This window comes from Pollachius pollachius (assembly GCF_949987615.1).
Source record: "Pollachius pollachius genome assembly, chromosome: 10".
NCBI classification, from domain to species: domain Eukaryota; kingdom Metazoa; phylum Chordata; class Actinopteri; order Gadiformes; family Gadidae; genus Pollachius; species Pollachius pollachius.
This window is the reverse complement of record NC_136943.1, coordinates 4,801,487-4,823,050: the sequence shown is the minus strand read 5'-3', so window position 1 is coordinate 4,823,050 and position 21,564 is coordinate 4,801,487. Positions and strand designations below refer to the sequence as shown.

At 50.0% G+C, this 21,564-nt stretch overlaps 1 protein-coding gene across 1 annotated transcript in view; it reads right to left on the bottom strand.

Annotated features, from left to right (window-relative positions):
- Positions 1 to 21,564, bottom strand: part of diaph1 (diaphanous related formin 1) — a 99,865-nt gene that overhangs the window by 60,037 nt on the left and 18,264 nt on the right. The window contains 16 exon segments of the mRNA XM_079744836.1: positions 46 to 142; positions 144 to 488; positions 490 to 632; positions 3,724 to 3,903; positions 5,851 to 5,915; positions 9,272 to 9,387; positions 11,862 to 11,978; positions 13,130 to 13,248; positions 13,623 to 13,733; positions 13,955 to 14,060; positions 15,416 to 15,555; positions 16,026 to 16,089; positions 16,210 to 16,293; positions 17,204 to 17,334; positions 19,442 to 19,543; positions 20,782 to 20,940. Coding sequence (XP_079600962.1) covers positions 46 to 142; positions 144 to 488; positions 490 to 632; positions 3,724 to 3,903; positions 5,851 to 5,915; positions 9,272 to 9,387; positions 11,862 to 11,978; positions 13,130 to 13,248; positions 13,623 to 13,733; positions 13,955 to 14,060; positions 15,416 to 15,555; positions 16,026 to 16,089; positions 16,210 to 16,293; positions 17,204 to 17,334; positions 19,442 to 19,543; positions 20,782 to 20,940 — 2,079 coding nt within the window.

Sequence of the window (21,564 nt, the reverse complement as noted above, 5' to 3'; positions counted from 1 at the left end):
TCAGCGGCGGCGAGCCCAACACCGTAGCCCACAGACAGGCCTCACCTTGCTCCAGTTGGCCCTCTTCAGCTGCACCTCTGGCTTGTACTCCTTCTTAGGCTGGAGGCCGAAGGGGAGCGGGGGGGGGCGCCGCGTGGCCCCAGCCGCCCATGCCCGGAGGTGGAGGAGGAACACCCATCCCGGGGAAAGGTGGAGGCGGCGGGGGACCCCCCATGCCCGGGAGTGGGGGTGGAGGTGGAGGTCCGCCCATGCCCGGGAGAGGGGGTGGAGGTGGAGGTCCCGGCATTCCCGGGAGAGGGGGTGGAGGTGGAGGTCCCGGCATTCCCGGGAGAGGGGGTGGAGGTGGAGGTCCCGGCATTCCCGGGAGAGGGGGTGGAGGTGGAGGTCCCGGCATTCCCGGGAGAGGGGGTGGAGGTGGAGGTCCCGGCATTCCCGGGAGAGGGGGTGGAGGTGGAGGTCCCGGCATTCCCGGAAGAGGGGGTGGAGGGTCCCGGCATTCCCGGAAGAGGGGGAGGAGGGGGAGGCATGCCTGTCATGCACGCATTTCCCGGCAATGGAGGGGCGGGCGCGGGCACGGGAACTCTGACCACTTTGGTCTTGGCCTCTTCCAGGTCCTGGGACAGCTTCTCAATCTGCAAAGACACAGAGAGAGACAGAGAGAGAGAGACAGAGAGGGAGAGAGAGACAGAGAGAGAGAGACAGAGAGAGAGAGAGAGACAGAGAGAGAGACAGAGAGAGAGAGAGAGAGAGACAGAGAGACAGAGAGAGAGAGAGAGACAGAGAGAGAGAGAGAGAGACAGAGAGACAGAGAGAGAGAGAGACAGAGAGAGAGAGAGAGACAGAGAGGGAGAGAGAGACAGAGAGAGAGACAGAGAGACAGATAGACAGAGAGAGAGAGAGAGACAGAGAGCGAGAGAGACAGAGACAGAGAGAGAGAGAGAGAGTGACAGAGACAGAAAGAGAGAGACAGAGACAGACAGACAGAGACACACACAGAGAGAGAGAGAGGCAGAGAGAGAGAAATAAAGTGACACAGACAGAGAGACACAGAGAGAGAGACAGAGCGAGAGAGAGAGAGACAGAGAGATAAAGTGACAGACAGAGAGACACAGAGAGAGAGACAGAGCGAGAGAGAGAGAGACAGAGAGATAAAGTGACACAGACAGGGAGAGAAACAGAGAGAGAGGGGGAAACAGACAGACAGGCACAAAGAGACAGGGAGGGAGAGAGAGACAATAAAAAGCTTTAATTGAATCCCACTTAAATAATCCGAGGTGCACCTGCGTGTCATACGTTTGTGTGCGTGCATGGGGCGCGGACAGCCAGATTTGTGCGTTTGTTTCAAATGTCAGTCCATGCAAAGTGCCTTTGTCTCACACGTCGCTGCCGAGCACACAAACACTTCCCCCGGAGGAGGGACGGCGCGGTGATGAACGCTGCTGCGGCCTGCCAAACTGCAGCGGCCCTCAGAAAGCCGGCTCTTTGAAAGAGGCGGCCGGCGCCAGATGAAGAGCTGGACTCACCATCACACGCTGGGACGGTGACAGGCCGCTACGTGCGAAGGGGCCCTGATGGGCAACTTCTCAAAGTCACCAGATGAGAGAGGCTGTTTTTCTCTTTTAATGCCTTTGATGGAAGGGGGGGGGGGGGGGGGGGGGGGGGGGCTGGAGGGGCGGGGCTTTGGGGCTGTGTCTGTGTGTGGGTGCGCGTGGTATGTGTGCGCGCACGTGTCCATGCACAGAGGGAAGAGGCTCCTGCTGGTTTCAGCCACGTCGGATCAGCGTCACGGCGCATGCCCCGATCAACAAGCAGACCGGCACACACGCACGCACACACACACACACACACACACGCGTACTTTTAGACATATGGAACAAAGACGATCCGACCGCACCATTACGCGCTCAGAACAATCAGAACAGACTGTTCTGGGTCACACATGTGTGTGTGTATGCATCTGTGTGTGTGTGTGTGTGTGTGTGTGTGTGTGTGTGTGCATGTGCCTGACAGAAGTACGGCCCAGCTGGTGGGGCAGCAGGACTGTGACAGCTAGTACGCGGCCCTGGTCTGTTCCTGCGGTATACACCAGCCCGCTCCGTCAGGAGCTGCAACGTGTCGTAACGCCGCTCCTCGCAGCCCTCAGTCTCCTCCTCCTCCTCCTCCTCCTTTTACGGTCTCCCTTTCCCTCATTTCCCCCAGCCCCTAATTCAACTTGCCATTCTCGACGCTAGACGACATCGCGATGGGCCAGGGGGTGGAGGAGGATGTCTGCTGTGCACTGATGCTGCTGATGCCTCACCATACTTCATTTCCTTCCTGCCGTGGCTCATTTTGACCAAGCATATATGTGTGTGTGGAATGGTGTGCGTTAAGAGTGTGTGTGAGTGTGTGCGGGATGGTGTTTGTGTGTTGGTGTCTGCGGAATGGTATCTGGTGTTAGTGTGTGTGGAATGGTGTGAGTGTGTGTGAGCGGACTGGTATGCGTGTGTGTTTCGCAGTGTTTTTTTGTGTGCGGTTTGTGGAATGTGTGTGTGTGCGGTGCGTGCAGGGGAACTTTAGTACCATTGCGCTGCTCTGGGGCGGCCTAGCATCCCTTTGTCCTAGAACATTGCTCGCCTATTTATCCGTATCAAGCCAAACTGGGCTTTGTGTCGGAGCACGCGTTCCGAGATGGGCTATAAATCGCGGCTCGAATGGGAGGCGAAAAGTTGAACGACTTCACAGCTAAGTGTTCTCCTTCACACAAGTCCCAGGATTGAGTTGATGAAAATGTACCCTGGCGTTGGGAAGATAAGGGCCGCCGTTCTCGTCTCTGAGCGTATTCTCCGCAGGGCGATTTACTGGGTTTGGAGTACGCTCTTGTCACTCTTAACAGAAACAAGTGCTTGCACAATGAGACTGTAAAACGCGTGGTAGTATTCAATGAAAGCCTCTGGCGGGTGACATGCTTTTAAGGGGAGAAACAGAAAGAAATCGAGAAAGTCATGTTAACTTTTTAACAGGATCCGGTGTGACAGAGCGATCGCCAAGTTTTGAAAGTGAGTGCAACATTAAAATAATTGTGTTTTTCCACCGCTGACTGTGTAATGAGGTGAAGCGACAACTCCAAGGCCCGAACCACACCCTCTTTGCAGTGATGGAGGCTCCATTGACAGGTGGATGCCATCTGATTGGAGGGATCATGTATCGTATGATTTGATGATTGAGACAAGGTGTCAATACTGGGAACCTTGTTTGATCTGTGTAAGCTAAGGACGCCCGAGCAGAGGTGGCGGTCAAAAGGACAATAGTTCCCGTGTACAGCTCAATCATGACATGCTGTCATTACCCTGTTAGAGCACCGTCAGAGCACCGTCTACAGCAGTTATTTTTCAAAGTGCTGGTATTCACAAATTGTTCCGACAGCCCACTCAGAACACTGAAGTGAGATTCGATTGCACTTACCTTCGCTTTGCATGCCTCCCAGAATGGAAGCTTGTCACAACCATCATCTCCGCAGAGTGCACACGGTTACCACCGTGTTTTGAATTGTTTGAATAAGAGGGAACTAATGACGTGTAAAATAAATAGCACTAAACCCTCCGTCTGTGCGTGCACACCTGCCAGGGCAGAACATTGCATCACAGAGCCAGCAGAAAAGGGGAAACAAATCCTTCAATCGATGGCGTCTTTCCATCCTTGTTCGTGCGCGTGCGTTTGAGGGCGTGCTATGCGTGGGCGTACCTGCTGCTGCAGTGTGCCTAGTTTCTTCTGCAGGCCCTGGTTCTCCTTGTCCTTCTCCTGCTTAGAGGTGGACAGCATCTCTTTCTCGCTGCTGAGGTCCTGTAGGCGCACCTCATAGTCCGCCTCCAGCTTCCTCAGCTCCACCTGCAGCTCGTGGCGCGACGTCAACTCGACGTCAAGCTGCATACAGACACACACACGCACGCAGACACACACATGCAAACACACACACACACACACACACGTATGACATTTGTGACAGAGACTAATTTCAATGCATTTTCTGCCAAAAGCGACAACGCCATAGATCAGTGGTTCCCAGCCTTCTTTGCCATGTGACCCCATTTCCCGCTCTGAAAACTTTGGCGACCCCGACCACACAAAGGTTTTTTACCCAATCAACGTCTGCCTGATATATCAGTGTGCCGGCGAACCTCATCGCATCGCTCTGCGACACACTGGGTGATTAGCGGTAGTTTGCTTGAGGCTGTGAATCATCGGCCGTACACACGTTCGTATATAACGGGAATATTAGCCCTTATATTAGACCTTTAAAAAAAACATTGATTGGCTAAAAGGGTTAAAGGTTTAATGAAACAATATTGTAGACCGTATATGATACACTGGATTCTCTGACATTTGCGAGTTACCAAACAGAATAACAAAAAAGTGGACAGGGTGAGGATGAAATAAAAGGGAGAATTGTTAAATGAGAAAAATAATTCCAATCAAGTGGGTGAAATGCACTGGAGGGCCCGACCATGTGGAGAGGAAACTTTGGGGCCGGTGATGTCAGAGGTGTGTGCGGTGTGGGGGAGAAAGGTCAAGTCACTCATAAATCATTCATTCTGAGAAATTATTATTTGGAAAAGTCGGCCAATGGTGTGACAGCCACCACCCGAATGCTTAATGAGCCTCCAGGATGTGTTGATGTGTATGCGTGCACGTGCGTGCATTTGTGTGCTTGTATTAATGTGCGTGTACGTGTGTGCGTCTGAGTGCTGGTGTGCGGGAACACACAGCTTCCCGGTGGGAGCTACAGCAGTCAAAGAGCTGGAGAATCCATTTCCCACAGTTGGAAGCCTTTTGATTTCATTGTATGATTCACACTGCAGGGACAGACACCGTGCTGCAGTCAGACCAGCTCTCCTTTCAGGGCGCTTTCCCTTTGGGAGGAGAACCATGATTGAGACCTAGTCTTAATATTCCTCACCGTTGTAAACGGTGGAGGACTTATTTTTTAAGGATTCTCGACAAGCATTTGTTTTGACCATTTTGGCAAATAAGCTCCAGCACACACACACACCGACACCAACACACACACACACAGCTGTGTAGTTTGCTGACAGCGGATTTTTCTTTGCTCTAGTCGTCGTATTTCTGACAGCCTTGTCTCTAATCCCCACCAAAACGAGTCGGGCTGCAATTATACTAACATACACCACTACGGCGATCTGGGGCACGTGTGCACATGTGTGCGTGTACCGCCATGCACCACGACTGCGTCAACTACATGCGTGTGTGTGTGTGTGTGTGTGTGTGTGTGTGTGTGTGTGTGTGTGTGTGTGCTGGGAAGTGTGCGAGAGCTTAAGACTGAGCCTAGTTTCATCTCGCTCGTCGCAATTATCCTGTCACTTCTATAATAGGACAGAAACACCGGGGAAGCAGCCCCCCACAATCAAGGCATTTACCCCCTCCGTGCCCGTCTGGGCGCGCTTTTGTCGCTGCGCGCGTCCACGCGTCTGACGACGGCCCTGCCGCGTGAGCGCTTCTGTCGCGGCGCCGTCACAAACAGGCACGTGCGTGCGTGTGTGTGTACTCAATTATCTCTGTTTCGTCCATCCCCCTCCTCATCCCCCCCCCCCCCCCGCCCATTTGCGACTGCTCGTCAACCAGAGGCCCGAGGGGGGGGGTCCTGATTAAGGTCCCGCTGTGTCCGCCCGGCTGGAGCGCAGCGCCGCTGGCGGTGCGTGCATGTGTGCCTTGATGTATGTATGTACTTTCCCCGAGTGAAGGACGATGTAGGCAGCGTCGGTTACATGGTGCAGAAGAAGTGTATGTGTGGGAGTGTGTACATGCGGGGAAGTGTGTGTGTGTGTGTGTGTGTGTGTGTGTACGTGTGTGTACCTTCTTCTCCAGCTCCATGGCCTTGGCCTCGCTGGTCTTCACCTTGGTCTGGTCCACCATGTTGTCTGACGAGGGGGGGGGGGGGGGGGGAGAGAGAGGGAAAGATAAGTCAGATGAGATGGATTTTCAGACAACACACCTGCTCATGTCTGGCTGTGAATATTTCGTGCCCTTCAGTGTGACACACACACACACACACACACACACACACACACACACACACACAAATGTATTCAGACAGACACTCAGGCAGTGTCCTATCTGTCTGCTTTTGTGTTTTCCTTATCACACTTCTCAGAGACCAGATTCGTGATTCGATGGTAGCCGAATCTCATTACAATAGAATCCTATCTGGTGGACGCTGCTGACACACACACACACACACACACACAAACTCTCTTTCGTGTTTTCTCTCTGTGGGAGACGAAGGCGACAAAACTAAGCTCATCCTTCCAAAGCCCGCCAATAGATTGACTGTGCAGCCCGACTAGAGTTTCCTCCCATCCTCTTCGTCCAGAGATACAAGATGAATAGCAAGATGAAGATTGGCCGGATCAACAACAACACTAGTCTGGGTGGAAGGAGGGGGGGTGCCATCGCCAGATGCTCCGGTTGGCTGAGCCGCAGCCCGGGATGAGCCAATGGCAGATCTCCTTGGTATTCTTCCTGTGTAATTGCAGGGGTCCACAGGTGGCTCAGGGGCCTCCGGGCAGAGTGTGCACGTGCAGCGAATAGGGCGGCTTGGCACACAGATAAAGGCTGCCGGGTAATTGGACGGCATAGACAGTGATGCCCGATGCCAAAGAGCAGAATTAAAGTTTAACCAGAAGACAGAAGGATAAGGGAAACGTGTGAGAAATGACAAGCGTATAAACTTCAAAAACTAGTAGCGGTTAGGGGGGGGGGAGGAAAGGAAAAGAAAGAAAATGACACCATATGTTCCAGAGGCTTAATATAATAATGAAGATTAATCTGCAATTAACGTCGGGGGGGTTAATGAAAACCGTAGAGCTCGGCTAAACGTGTGCCTACGCTAAGCGAGGAGTGGACGCTGAGAAGATGGGAGGAAAAGCCGATGAGGATGAAGATGCGGATGAGGAAGAGGAGGAGGAAGAGGAGGAGGAGGAGGAAGAGGAGGAGGAGGAAGAAGAGGAGGAGGAGGTTGGGGACGTGACAGCATGAGGCGCGGGGGCTAACGGCGCAGGAGTGTGTGTAAAACGGAGTGCGTGCAAGGGAATTTGTGAGTGGTCTTGTTGTGGCGCGGACATGAAGGGGGCTCGGGGCGAGGTTGGCGTTGCTTCTGTCATGGTGGTGGGGTTTTAAATGGGACACGTTCAAAAGCAGACTACTATTGGGGGGGGGGGTGTGTGGGGTTGTGTGTGGGTGTGTGTGCGGAACAGGGAGGGCTGGGGGTGTGACTGTGTGAAGAATTGTAAGAGTTCAAAGAAAAACACTAAATAATGTATGCGGGGCACAATTGGGCTGCCTTCCACTGATAATAACTCTGGCAGCGCTAAAGGAGGCCATTCTTGCTGGTATGAGTGACTGTGTGAGTGGGTCTCTATGGGTGTGAGTGGGTCTCTATGCTTGCGTGTGTGTGTGGGTTGGGTGTGTGGATGCGAGCGTGTGCGTGTGTATGTGTGCAAGTGAACGTGCACGTACGCACGTTCGCAGTGGGACACATTTAGCTGCGGCACAATTAGAGCCTCCTGCAATGGGCTAGAGAGGGCTGCCATAAAAGAGGATTGAACTCTTGAGACACGTCCTGTCCTCCTCTCTGCTCTGGTTTCCTGAGTGGAGTGGTCCCTTTTTTTTTTTAACACCCAAGCCTAGTGCAGTAGTCCATTCAGCTGCACGGCCCACCCAACAGCTCATAGACAGTCCTCCGGGGTGTGAAGACCGAGGGAGTAACATGTCGCTGGTTTTGACTTTCAGTGGCGCTTTGGTTTCGTGTATTATACATTACACACACACACACACACACACACACACACACACACACACACACACACACACACTTGAGGTAGCAACTATCCTGGAGCTTGAAAGACTCGATGCCGACGGTGGGAGTGAAATAAATGTGGTGGACAGATAAAGAGCACAAAAAAAGGTCAGGGAATAATGAGAGATTTTATCGATCGCCTCTGCGCCTCAGGCAGCATTATATTTTTATTGTGTTTTATCCCGACTCCCTGCGGAGAGTCATGCACGCGCGGTGCGTGTGAGGAGGGCGGGGCTCCCTGGCTCCCCACCGAGAGGGTTGATATCCGCTCGCGCACGACAGATTGAGACGTAAGGAGCTTCCAGCGGCGTCCTGCTGTGTGCTTGAGGATTTTAGGACGCGAGCAGTCCTGAATATATCCACCAGTCAGCAATTAGTAAGCCAGCTAAAGGAAGGCGGTCATAATGGCTATACTGGAAACACTTGTCTTCCACTTTCCCATCATTCAACCAGAAGCGCCGTCCGATTCTTTGCATATATCCAACATTCCCGCTTCAAACCTGATATTGAAGCTATCTCCCTCATCACAGTTGGGATTGTTTTAGAGCAACATGTGTTTGTTTTTTTATGTGTGAGACTTCACTTTGTGATGTGTGAAGAAGATTTAGATGTGAAGATGATGAAGATGTGAAGATGTGTGAGGTCACAAGCCTTGGAGAAGACAGAGTGGAGTATTTTACCCAGAATCCACTGCCGGTGAAATTCTACTCCTGTCCTCCATTGATTTGGGCTAAATTGGTCAAAGGCTAACTCGTCAAATCGAGCGCTGGGCAGACAGAGAGAAAATAAATGGTACAAGGATTCTCATCTGACTATGGGCAAGATGAAAACAACCTTATTTCTGCAAAGTATGAGTATTCCTTCGTACAGGAGTTAGAGATGGACATAAGGGTTAGTGTTATCTGCATAAGTAACATGGCAAATGTAATTGTGGACATGGCTTTAATGCTCTAATGTCTTCGTTTCTCCAAGTGAATTTGTTTATAAATTTGTTTAAAAATAACGCTGATATGCACATCACTCTCTGTCTTCCCCCTGTGGTTCAACTGGGGAACTGCATTCGTCGACCACAGAAACAAGTGAACGTGTTTCTGTGTTATTTAGTGTCGACCACTTTGGGGGGGGCACTCAAGGACCCTACGCACTCACACAATCAAACGCGACATCAGCAGCCTTCAAATCACAACAAAGATAATGAAACATAGGTAAATATAGAAATATATGCGTGTCTTCCTCCAACCCATCCAATCAACACGGTTCAAACACGGACGACCACTTGAGTGGCGCTCCGAGAGAGGGGGAGGTGATGGGGGCGGGCTGCAGGTACGCTCTGGTGCTTGCGTTTGTGTTTTTGCGCGTGTCGGCGCGTGTGCTCGTGTCCGCCCCCCACCCCCACCCCCCCCCCGCCTTCCGGCTCACCTATCAATCCTTCGATGTCCAGCCGGAGGTTGCGGCACTTGAAGTCCGGGTCGGCGCCGTTCCGGTGCAGCACGATCTGGGCCACGCACTCGTCCATCAGCTTGTAGTACTGGGGCCTAGAGGGGACGGGAGGCAACAGCATGAAGGACCATAAACAACGCCTCCACAGGGGGACGGCTGGGGCTCTCAGTCCCGCGCCTTCCCTCTCAAGGCTCGAAGGGGATGGCACAGTATGTAGCCTGAGTGGAAGCTGCTTGGAGACTGCGACTGATTGAAACAGGACAAAACCGGACTGGTTGAGCGGTGCTGCCATCGCAGCCGTCTGGCCTGGAGTTCACCTCAGCGTCTTGAGTATAATGTCGATATTTCTTTATACTCCGAAACGACGAAAACCGAGGAGCGTATGAATGAGGCTAAAAAACATAAAGCGACGCAGATGGAGAGAATAGAAGTGAGCACAAAGAGCACAAAAGTAGCCAGACAGACAGACAGACAGACAGACAGACAGACAGACAGACAGACAGACAGACAGACAGACAGACAGACAGGAGAGGGGGCGGTATGGGGAGATAGCGATCATATTGTGTCGGTGTACACAGGGGGCCAGTGGTTCATGCTTTCTTGAGGCGAAGAAGACGTTTTGTTGTGTATGAGGGGACGTGATGCCCTGGGAGCGACAGAAATGTGGTGCCACGGATCAGACGTTTGCGCGTGTGTTTCTGCGCGCAAACGCGCGCGTGTGTGTGTGTGTGTGTGTGTGTGTGTGTGTGTGTGTGTGTGCGCGCGCACACTGCTCTGTGTACATTTGCTGCGCATGTGAACAGGCAGTTGGTGCGTGACAGTTTCAGTTTCTTGTTTCAAAGATTGGTTCTGTGTAAGTGTACGAATGTGTGCGTGTGTGTGTGTGGCATGTGCGATGAAGGCCTGTAGACACTCAATTTTTAAGGTGTCTGATTCACTGACCCTGTATGAAGCCCCCGGAGCCACAAACACAATACCTAATATATTCCCTTTCTCCCTTGCTCTCTCAGTGTGTGTGTGTCTCACTCTCTCTCTCCCTCCAATACTCACTGCTCCATCCCCCCTCCCCTCCTTAGCTTTGCAGGTTTATCCGTGGAGCGAGAGTGCCATCCAGTGCTGATTCAGGGAACAACACCCACGTCTGACTACGGCAACTAAGAAATTCTGGCTGGTTAATAAAGTAAAGTTTCATTGCAGCAAGTTAAATAATATGCAGCTACTTTTCTTTTAAGATATGGCCATTATAATATGTATAATGTGAAGGCTGGAGACAAAAAGAGTAGTCCCACAATACCCGCGGTCATTCAAGTGGAATTCTAGTGTGTATGTGCATGCCTGTTTGTGCGTATATGTGTGTGCGTACGTGTGCGCGCACGTGTGTGTATAAGCTTATCAAGTCATTTCGCACCATATGCTCCTACCAGCCCCAGCAGCACAAAAGCCCAATCTCGACTTCTCACTTCATTCCCTATACCCTCCCTCACCTCCATCCATCTCCCAATCCATCCATCCACCGTCAGCCTCCCACGGCAGACCCTGTGTTTAACAGGAGTCACAATTTCCCGCCTGTCTGATACCATCAAGGCAACATGGGGAAGGGGTGACTGACTGCTCTCAGTGTGTGTGTGTGTGTGTGTGTGTGTGTGTGTGTGTGTGTGTGTGTGTGTGTGTGTGTGTATGTGTGTGTGTGCGCACACACGCGCGCGAGTGGAGCTTGGCCAAGTTGAGGACGTTTCTTCACTCCTGTAACTGCCTTCTTCCTACAGTGCAAGTGTGCGTGTGGGCAAGACTTCAAGCAAGTCTGTGTGCTTACTTTTCCAACCTAATGTGATTGTACACACGAGTCTAAGTGCGCGTGCGCGTGTGTGTGCGTGCGTGTGCGTGTGCGTGTGCGTGTGTGTGTGTGTGTGTGTGTGTGTGTGTCTGGCGTACTTATGCAACACCATTCTCTGGAGCTCTTGACTTTTCCTCTCTATTATTCCACCCCAGTCTTGTCTTTCCCTCATTGGCTCCCCTCTCAGGCCCCCGCCCGCCCCCCCAGGCCCCAGGGAGGGGCATTAGCATATTTCTGGCGATAAGGGGGTGGAAGGTGCTCAATTCTATTAAAATGAAATTGGACTTCTTTTTGCATGTATTAATTTCACAGCTTTAGAGCGGCGTGCTGGAAAAACAAATGTGAGAAAGAGGGGGGAGGTTTGGGGGGGGGAGGAGTAAGAGCCAGACATCTGGTAACCAAGGTGAAGTTAATAGAGGGGAAATGTTCTGACTTCTTAATCCAATCAGTCGGAAAAAATGGCTTTTGGGTATGACTCGGCTGGGGAGATTTGCAGAGTGAATGTGACAGCATGCATGTACTGGCAACGGTGCGTGTGCATGTGTGTGTGTGAGTGTCTGTGTGTCCGTGTGTGTCTATGTGTGTGTGTCTATGTGTGTCTATGTGTGTGTGTGTCTGTGTGTCTATGTGTGTGTGTCCATGTGTGTCTATGTTTGTGTGTCCGTGTGTCTATGTGTGTGTGTCCGTGTGTGTCTATGTGTGTGTGTGTCCATGTCTGTGTGTGATGTACACTACCTGGCCAGGTAATCATTGCGGACCAGCAGCAGGTGCTGCAGGAGGGACAGGAAGTGGCCTTCGGCCTTGGAGTCCTTCACCGTGTTGAAGAGTATCTCGAACACCTCCCTCACGTCGGTGCACGCCACTCGGTTAAGGAGCGACAGCAAACTCATGACATCACCCGTCTTATGTCATCGTGTTCATCAGAGACCTCAGTTAGCAAAATAAGTCTCGGCGTTCAGATGCCCCCTGGGGGTGAAGACTACAGCAAACATCCAATAGTCTACCAAACACTGAAAATATTAGGGAAAACACAAAGAAGTCATAATTTGCTTGACTTTAAGTGTCCTTTTTAGTTGCCCGATGTTTTGCAGCTGACTGCAAAACTATGTTTTTCTAAGGAAGTTCTTGCACTGCAAAAAAGCCTTGCCACACTCTTGCACCCTTGTGACATCTAGTGTTGAAACGTACAACTATAAGCCACTATAAGTAATAATAATAAAATAACTATAATAAAAGCTACAACAGATACTCAATTCATGTTTATAATATATCTCCATATAACTTCTGGGCACCTGTATTGTCCATGTGTCTCACATGAGTGCAACTATTCAAAGCTTGGGTGGGAATGAGCCTCTAACCCTGCCATTTAGTAGTGTTCAACTGGTATGCTGATGCTGTCAGACAACCTCAATCAGTGTCCATCTAAAATATGTGCTGAAACTATTGGGGGAAAGCAAATCCAAAGCCAAAAAAAAAAAAGTGTTCAGCTTCCAAGAAGATGTAGTGGCTCAAATAAGCTCCTGTGACCCTATCTTTGTAATTCCCCCCCAGCAAATGGAAGTGACATTGAGGGGATGAAGAAAAAATCAGCCATGTCTAGTGGTTAGACCACCAATCCCCAGAGACAGAAAGAGGGAGAGGACAAGAGACAGAGAGACAGAGAAGAACAGAGAGACAAAGAGAGAGACAGGGAGAGAGAGGACAAGAGACAGAGAGGACAAGAGACAGAGACAGGGAGAGAGAGAACACGAGACAGAGACAGGGAGAGAGAGAACACGAGACAGCGTAAGAGAAAGGGAGACAGAGAGAACAAGAGTAAGAGAGATGGAGAGAGAGCGATTACAAGAGACAGGGAGAGAGAGAGAGAGACAGGGAGAGACAGACAGAGTGAGAACAAGAGAGAGGGAGAGAGAGAGAGATTACCAGAGACAGAGAGGATTGGAGAGAGAGAGACAGAGAGAGAGAGAGCCTGAGCGAGAGAGGGATGTCAGGTGGAAGGATATTCCATCTCAATGCGGATGTCGTCCAGACGAGCTTTGAGCTCCTCGGAGTCTTCCTCTGCGTGCTCGTCAAACACATTCAGCTGCACCCGCAGCTCCTCGTTCTCTATGGTCCTGACATCCTATAGGGGAGGAGAGGGAGGGGGAGGAGGAGGAGAGGGGTTTCTGTCAGCCATGCTGAGTTTGGACAGGTGTGGAAAGTTTCGAATGGTGGTGGGTGTGTGGCCGTGCTCCAACGTTTGCGTGTGGCCGCACTTTCGATGGCCCGTGAAGTGTGTCACTTATGGCGAACAAACAAATGTGTGACAGGGAAAGCGAGAGTGGCGATAAAAATCGTTTTTTTTTTTACCCGTTGACTGACTGACTGTAACTGTGCGCGCGCATATTTGATGACAGACGGTCGAAGTTGCGGTAGAAAACGCTTGCACGTGTGGGAGTGTGAGCAAGTGAGTGAGAGCTGAGCGAGTGAGTAGGTGGGCCGGTGAGAGCTCTCTACCATCAGGAGGTCTCGTAGTCCCAGTCTCAGCAACTCAGAGCGGATGTGGACCCTGAAGTCCAGCTCCTCTCCCCGGCTGATCAAGGCGTTGATGAGCTGCATGCAGCTGCCCTGTCCAACGGCACACACAGATAAGACGTTACACACACACACACACACACACACACACACACACACACACACACACACACACACACACACAGGTCCCATCTTCTCATCAGGCCACAGGGCCACTCTATGATCACACAGGTACGGAGTTCCTCGAGGAGAGGACGAGCCTGACGGCTGGGGCTTTCTGTTTGTTTGTGTCATTTGTCGGTGCGCTTCAGTACCTTCAGAGCCACGCTGTTTTGTTTCATCCCCGCCAAGAGAGGCTGAAACCTCTCGATGTCCTTCCTCTCCGCCTCCTCTGTGATGACCTCCAGAACGCGCTCATGGCTACAGGGACACAGAGACGATCATGTAGATCTTGAGTTATAGTATACACAATTCACGACCCACATGGAGATCATGTAAACAATAGTTATTTCATTGGCTTCTTTCTCAAGATTAAGAAGAGGTTGAGTTAAGCTACAATCATGCCAACACCGTCCTACGCAGGTCTGGAGTGTTGTAGTCGAGTAGCTGTACTAACCTTCCAGAGAGATACACAGCCTCAGGTTCAAACGCATGTTATTTGACCTTTGTGATACGAGTGAGTCTCGCTGAGGCCGAGCTCTTCTTTTCCAAGCGAGACGGGTCGACGCGATGACCAGGCACAAAACCGCCTTTCTAAAACCGTACAAGTCGCCGCGCACGACGGCGACTTTGCGGAGCAAACACTCAAACGCCGCCGTGTGACTCTGATGAACGGCGCAACGTAGGCCACCGTCCTGACTCTCGTGGGAGTGCCCACCCCTGCACCTCGTCCAGAAGAGATACTGAAGTACTGAAGTGCTTCATACACCCCGTCGCCCCCCCCTCTGCTTCTCAAGGACACGCTGCAGAGAGAGGGTCAGTGGCTCCTAACGACATGACAGCGGGTGGGGGGCGACCATCTGTCCCCCCACCTCGGCTCTCCTTCTGGAGGCCCAGCCCCAGGCACAGGCGCGGAGCTGCTGCCACTTAACGCAGCTTCTTCATTTGACCTGTCACCGTGCCCCTGAATAGACTGCTCTCAGAACAGCACTAATAAAAGCCTCGCCCGGTGAAGCGCCGCCGACCGGCAGACCGTTCAGGACTCACTCTTGGCACGGAGTTTACCTCCAGACACATCATTTTATGACCCTAAATATCTAAACATCTAGGGTCATAAATATTCTCAATATTCTCTCATTGCACATCTAACGATCTCGAGATCCTCAGCCAACCGGACTGTTTCTACTGCATTGTTTACATTTGTATGTGGATAAAAATCATTTGAAGAATGATGCATCAAAGCCCACAAGCGACCTTGATCCTTTCAAAGTCCACTCAACCAGTGTTTTATGTTTCACTGAATAAAGGCAGCGCTGGAGAAAGAACTGGCGTGCCTTTTTTCTTCTCCTCTGGTTTCCACTTGCAAGACGTTCTCACCCGCACCAAAGCCGCAGCGCAGATCTGGCCTGATGTTTTATAGATGCATGGCTTCACAGAGAATACATCAGAGGCGTACTTTTCTCCTCCTTCCCCGACTTGAAGGGGGCTGCATTAATATGATGAATCATGTGAAACTATGAAGTCACTCAGCGACCTGGGGAGTAGCGAGCAGCCTTTGAGGGGGCGAGGTGATGGAGGCCTCGGGGGAGGTGAGGCTGCAAAGGACCGGTACTCACAGGTTGTCGCCGTGGTCCAGGATGCAGATGGCCGACAGCAGCTTGATGGCGTCCACCATCATGTGAGGCGCCCGGGGGTTCACGGCTCTGACCAGCAGAGGGATCCCCTCGTCGGTGGCCAGCATGGCTTTCAGACCGTACTGCAGGGGGCATAGGGAGGGGGTTTTCAAACGAGAATCATCACCGAGATGGGAAGACTAGCCTAACGAGGTAAACGTGCAGCAGACCTATTCCTTAAGATTCCTAAAGTGTATAAATAGTCTAACAATGTCAATTAACATTCTAGATGAATAACCCCTTCTACTTTATTGATGATATTTTCTCAATGATGCAACCACAGAGCAAATGCAACACTGTGGGTGTAGGCTGACCCCTAGGGGACCTGGAACTGTACTACAACAACCGGAACAAAAACCTATAAGTCTGCCTGCTGCACTACATGCAAATGGTTTCTTAGGACACCACATTTTGATACATATCAAATTTGTAAACTCAAAGTTCAACCCCTGATGCCCTCTCCTAGTCCATGTTGGAACTTGGTGACAAAGGTAAAGCTTGAGGCAGAAAAATGTTTCGAGTCTTGCAGGCTTTAATCCGATAAACATCTCACCTTGTTGTTCATGAAGGCCTTGAGACACCGGATGATCTCGTGTTGACATTTCCCCGATAGGTTTCTGGAAGGAGACGAGACCACAGACAAGGACTTTAAACATCACAACCGCTAGGACAGCAAAAAGATGTTGTTCATTGCCTTTGGTCATGCTGTTGGCCGTGCGAGGCAGAGTCCGCCTTACGGGTACTCCTCTCTCTCCTCCTGTAGTTTCCTCAGCAGGCTGAGGAGCAGGGCCAGACCCTCGTCACCAAAGTTCTGCACCCAGCTGGGGAGGTAGAGGAAGACAAGACACCGTCATCAGAAATGCACGTTGATATCATATGGCCAGACACCGTTATTGCTGGTTTTGGTAGGCTATCGTTTTAAGTGTTGTGCATAAATCTAAGTTTTGTTGTACATATATGATGTAAACAACATTTTCCCTGGTGGGATAATAAAGTTAAACTCGAATATGAACACCAATATCATCATGAGTAACTTCGTGTTTTAAAGTTATAATGCCAGTCACATGTTCACAAGTGTTTCTGAGATGTGCCGGCGCAGTTCAACACTAAAGTCTGTAGAGGGCGCCCATTCTACATAAAATACCCTGTTTAAAAGCCACTCCCCATATCTCTATTGCTCACAGTGTCAAGGGTCTATACCTTGCTGGCTTACATGTGTAGAGACTTTATTTGTATTTTATTCTATAAGTAAAGAAGTAATTAATTCCTTATTGTTAACTTATCTCCATTTGTAGCATCAGCAGCAGTATTATCATAAGAACTACGAAACGACTGCAGGTCACGTTGCCAGCACTAGATCTATCCCAGAGGGAATGGTATAATCAGGATGGCCGAAACCGATTTGTTAGCTGGCTAATGGAACCGTGCTGAAAGTTGATGAGAAGTCAAACACTGATCCTGCGTGTGCGTGCGTGCGTGCGAATGAAAAGTGTGTTGGTGTTTGTGAGAATGAAGTGTGTGCATGCGTGTGAGAACGAAAAGTGTGTGGGTGCGTGTGAGAATGAAAAGTGTTTGTGTGTGACAGCGTGTGTCTGTGTGTGAATGAAAAGTGTGTGGTTGTGTGTGAGAATGAAAAGTGTGTGGGTGTGTGTGGGAATGAAAAGCGAGTATGTGAGAGAATGAAAGGTGTGTGGTTGTGTGCATGTGCCGAGTGCGTGTGTGTGGTCTAACCTGACTGGGTTGTTGTTGAGTGAGACCCTGAGCGACTCCAGGCAGCCCAGTAGCTGCGTGTCTCTGATGTCTGACCTCAGCTCTTGGATGTACACCTGCGCTGACCTGGTGCTCTCCTTCTGACTCTGGCCCTGCAGATAGAAGACAAGACAAACAGTCAGTCAGACAGGACACAGACAGAGAGACAGAGACCGACAGACCTACGGGCATACAGGCACACAGACAGACAGACAGACAGAGACACACCCAGTGCGCTTACATGCAAAGTCATCAACGAATAAAGAAACGAATAAGACCTCAACCGGACTTTTAAAATGCATGTAAACACCTTTACCCGATCTACTTCGGACAACAATCGGTACATGAACAGACAAGCGAGATCGGATAAGAACACCTAGATAACTCGATCCTAGTCCGGTTTCTATCTGCATGTAAACCCGCGTCGGATTTCGCGTTCTGCGCATGCTCGAGATCTTGCGGCCGGGGGACGTCAGCCGGAAGTAGAAGGAGACGGTAGTCGTGTTGTTGTCGCCATTGACATAAAAACAATTCTTATTTCTTTATAAATATAAAGATTCAATTATGTCTTTATATGTTTATGGTTGTCGCCGTCGGAAAACGAGAAACAGCGATTTATTCAAAAAGGTGGCAAGGAAGATGGAGGAAGCCGGTGTCATGCCATTACCCCCTATGAGAAGTGTATTATCATCAACATGCATTTAGTACACACTACGCTTCTATTTCACCCAAGGCTGAATTAAAAGTGCATGTTTTCCTAAACGTTGGTCATCAACGAGGTTGTAAAGTAGTAACTTCGGGCACATCTGTCAAATAAACGTTTTTTTCTTCAGACATGTATGCGTTCTTTATTCATTTATTGTGCCGCGAACAAACTGACGAGGATATTCTCTGATAATATGAATCTTAAGACTGCGTCAGGTTCTCCGACTCTGGTACTTCCACAACAAAGACTCGTAGTGGGGGTTATATCGGCCATGGTGGAGAAGGAATTGGGGAAGGGAATTTTGACTTTGACCCTCTGAAGTCCACATTGAAACGCTACATGGAGGACAAAGGGGTTGTTGCCGTATGCAGGACAGCTGTCAGTTCACTTCGGGTCCATGTCATTTCTCAGACGCTCCATTGTTCCGACCTCTCGGTCATATGCGGACTCCTCCACCTCCTCCTCCGCATACGACCGAGGTAGGAACAATGGAGCGTCGGAGAAATTACATGGACCCGAAGTGAACTGACAGCTGTCTACTGAAAACATCTTTCTCGAATGCCGCCTGTGTTTGTTGTTGCTGGGACGTAGAGGTCAACCGGAAGTGGCTCTATAACCACTTGTTGAAAGGGCTACAGCGCCACCTAGGATAGTGGATTCAGCCATGCTCCGGCCATTATCCGATCTCTTAAAGGACATGTACTTTCGGATAATTGGAAAATCGGTATAAGGCTTAATCCGATCTAGCTGTCCCATGTAAACGCACTGACAGATTGTCACAGAAAAGGCAGTGAGAGACAGAACAAAAAGAGAGAGGGAGAAAGACAAGATAAGACTGAAACAGAGACAGACAAGACAGAGCAGGACAGATAGGCAGTAAAAGACAGACAAGAAATAGAAAAAAGAGATTCAAGATAAGAAGGAGACAGACATAGCAGAGAGGTCAACGAGAAAGAGAGACAGACAGAACGAGATACAAATCAGTCTAATCCCTAAGGCGGGCAACAAACGTTCAGGCAGGCTATACTCATTGACAATTTAAATGAGCCCAATTTAAAACTTGTTAAAAGGTTAGTGCACCGAGTTGATCTCAAAGGGCCTATTTGAGTCTATTTCTCTGCCAAATTAGGCGTGATATCGACCATCTGCACATGGCTTTGTTAGCCCTCTCTCTCCCTCATGGAGCAGTTTAGCATCAGTCTGCTGTTCCTGCAGCACTCACTCAGCCACCGACCACAACCTGGTGCAGGCTCCTTTCTCTGGCTGTTTCGGTATTTTGGGAGTGATCGGTTTGCTGGGGCATGCTCAGTGGGAGCGCCGTAATGAAAACAATTTAAAAATACACCTCTGCAGAAAACAAGATGGAAGATGGAAAAAAACATTGAAGAAGTTCATCCATATGGACGCTTGTTTGTTCTATAACTTCCCATAATGTAAAAAGAAAAGACATTAAGGGACTGAATCTGCGTTCCACAACACTGACGTCAGCATCCTATTAAGGTGTGGGTACTGACAGCCTTGGACGTGTGGAGGTAGCGCGAGACCATCTCCCGCTTAATGCCGATGTCCTTCTGTCTCAGAGGCTTCTGCTTCTCCTCGTTCAGGTTCATGTCCACCTGCATAGCCGGGGGGAGAGAGAGCATTACAGAGAGGTAGAGAGAGAGCATTACAGAGAGGTAGAGAGAGAGAGCATTACAGAGAGGTAGAGAGAGAGGGGGGTAGAGAGAGTGAGGTAGAGATGGGTAGAGACAGAGAGGGGTAGAGAGAGAGGGAGAGATAGAGAGAGAGGGGTAGAGAGAGAGGCAGAGATGGAGAGAGCGGGATAGAGAGTGAGAGAGGGTTGGAGAGAGGGGTAGAGAGAGCGGGGGGTAGAGAGAGAGAGGAGGGCCTGATGGGGTGGACATATCAGAAGGCAGCACATAATTAATAGAGACAGAAATAGACGTGTTTGGGGAAAGAAAAAACAAGAAAACGGTTGACAGTTTAATAGGAAACCGTCCTAAAAATACAAAATTAATTACATTTTAAATCAAATCTGCAAGGTGCTCCTATGTGGCATAATTGCAGGGTTGAAACAGTTGCTTCTAAACACTCACAAAGTTGTTCAGAGGAAGCTTAATGGGCAAAAGTCTGGCTAATAAGGATAACTTTCTACTGACTGATGTTTCTACAGCTCGCATTTTCGCATTGTTCTATTGTGTGCCAGAAAATTATGTACGTGCTGTATTGTGCAGCCTTTTCACAAAATAACCATACAACGCTGTGAGTGCACACATTCTAAGGGTGTGGCCACAATGGGAATTGAACCCCTAACCCTGTGAACACCAACACCAACTAACGAGTTAGTGGCGGGCATATAAAAGCGTACATAAAGTCTAAGATCTAACAGGAGCACAGTAAACCCCCTTACCCTGTGAATACCAATACTGTCTGAGTAAGTTAGTGGTGGGCATATCAAACCATACATAGAGTAGGGCTGCTAGATTATGGAAAAAAATCATAATCGCGATTATTTTGGTCTATATCGAAAATCACGATTATTCAAACGATTAATTTTTGAGGCTGAAAACATGATGCATTTATTCAGCATTTCTCTCCAAAAATATGAAAAAATGTAACGGAGAACTTGCACTTAAAAAAAAAAAAACACACAAAATGTTCAAATAGAAAATAATCAACAAATATATATCATGCTGTTGTTTCCACTCGATTACTCAAAGTTTGGAGATTGTTTGATCTAAAAAACCTAAATTGCAATAAAAATGTGATTCAACAGGAGCTCAGTGGACGGACGGCCCACTCTGAGACCACCTAAAGGAGGTCACTCAGGTCCCCGTGGCCCCTCCCCCCTCACCAGCATCTGCTGGAAGAGCTCCAGCACCGACTCGTCGCTCAGGTCGTGCAGCGCGGTGCTCTGCCCGCTGGGCTCGTAGCTGGAGGAGTGGCGCTGGTTGGGCCCCGGACCCCCCCTCTCCTTGTCCTTCTTCACCCTCATGCTGGTGAAGCGTTCCAGCTGGGGGGGGGGGGGGAGTTAGAGAGGATACACACACACACACACACACACACACACACACACACACACACACGTTAGAGAAGTATGTTCCTGGAGGGGTGATGGTCCAGAAACAGCAACGGTCGCAACATCAAGCAGGGAATCCGTAATCATCGCCACCGGGTGAAGTGAGATAATGTCTTGAGGACGGAGAATCCATCGGGTAGTGTGTAACTCACCAGCCCCAAGACAAAAACGTAAGGTTTGTAACTCAACGTAAATGGCAGATGATTAGGGATAGGACAGGTGAACAGGCTGGTTGTTTGCTTTCTGGCGTACAAACAAGAGTTGTGTCCGCCGGACAAGATCAATGACCGGGCGGTGTAAGCAGCTGAACATAAGGGGCGGCCTAAAACAAACACTGAAGCGATCTGCTCTCCAGGAGCTGTTATATGCTTTGGGTAATGAGCCGTCAATGTTTGGCGACAGTGCTACTGACAGTATCCGCCATTAAACAAAAAGACCATTTAATGGATCTAGGCTGGGCAGCAGCGGCCTTAAGCAAACACTGCCGTGTGGGCTACCTCCATAAAGGTGAAAGTACGAAAACAAGTCGTCATGTTGTAAAGATACAGGCAGGTGGCC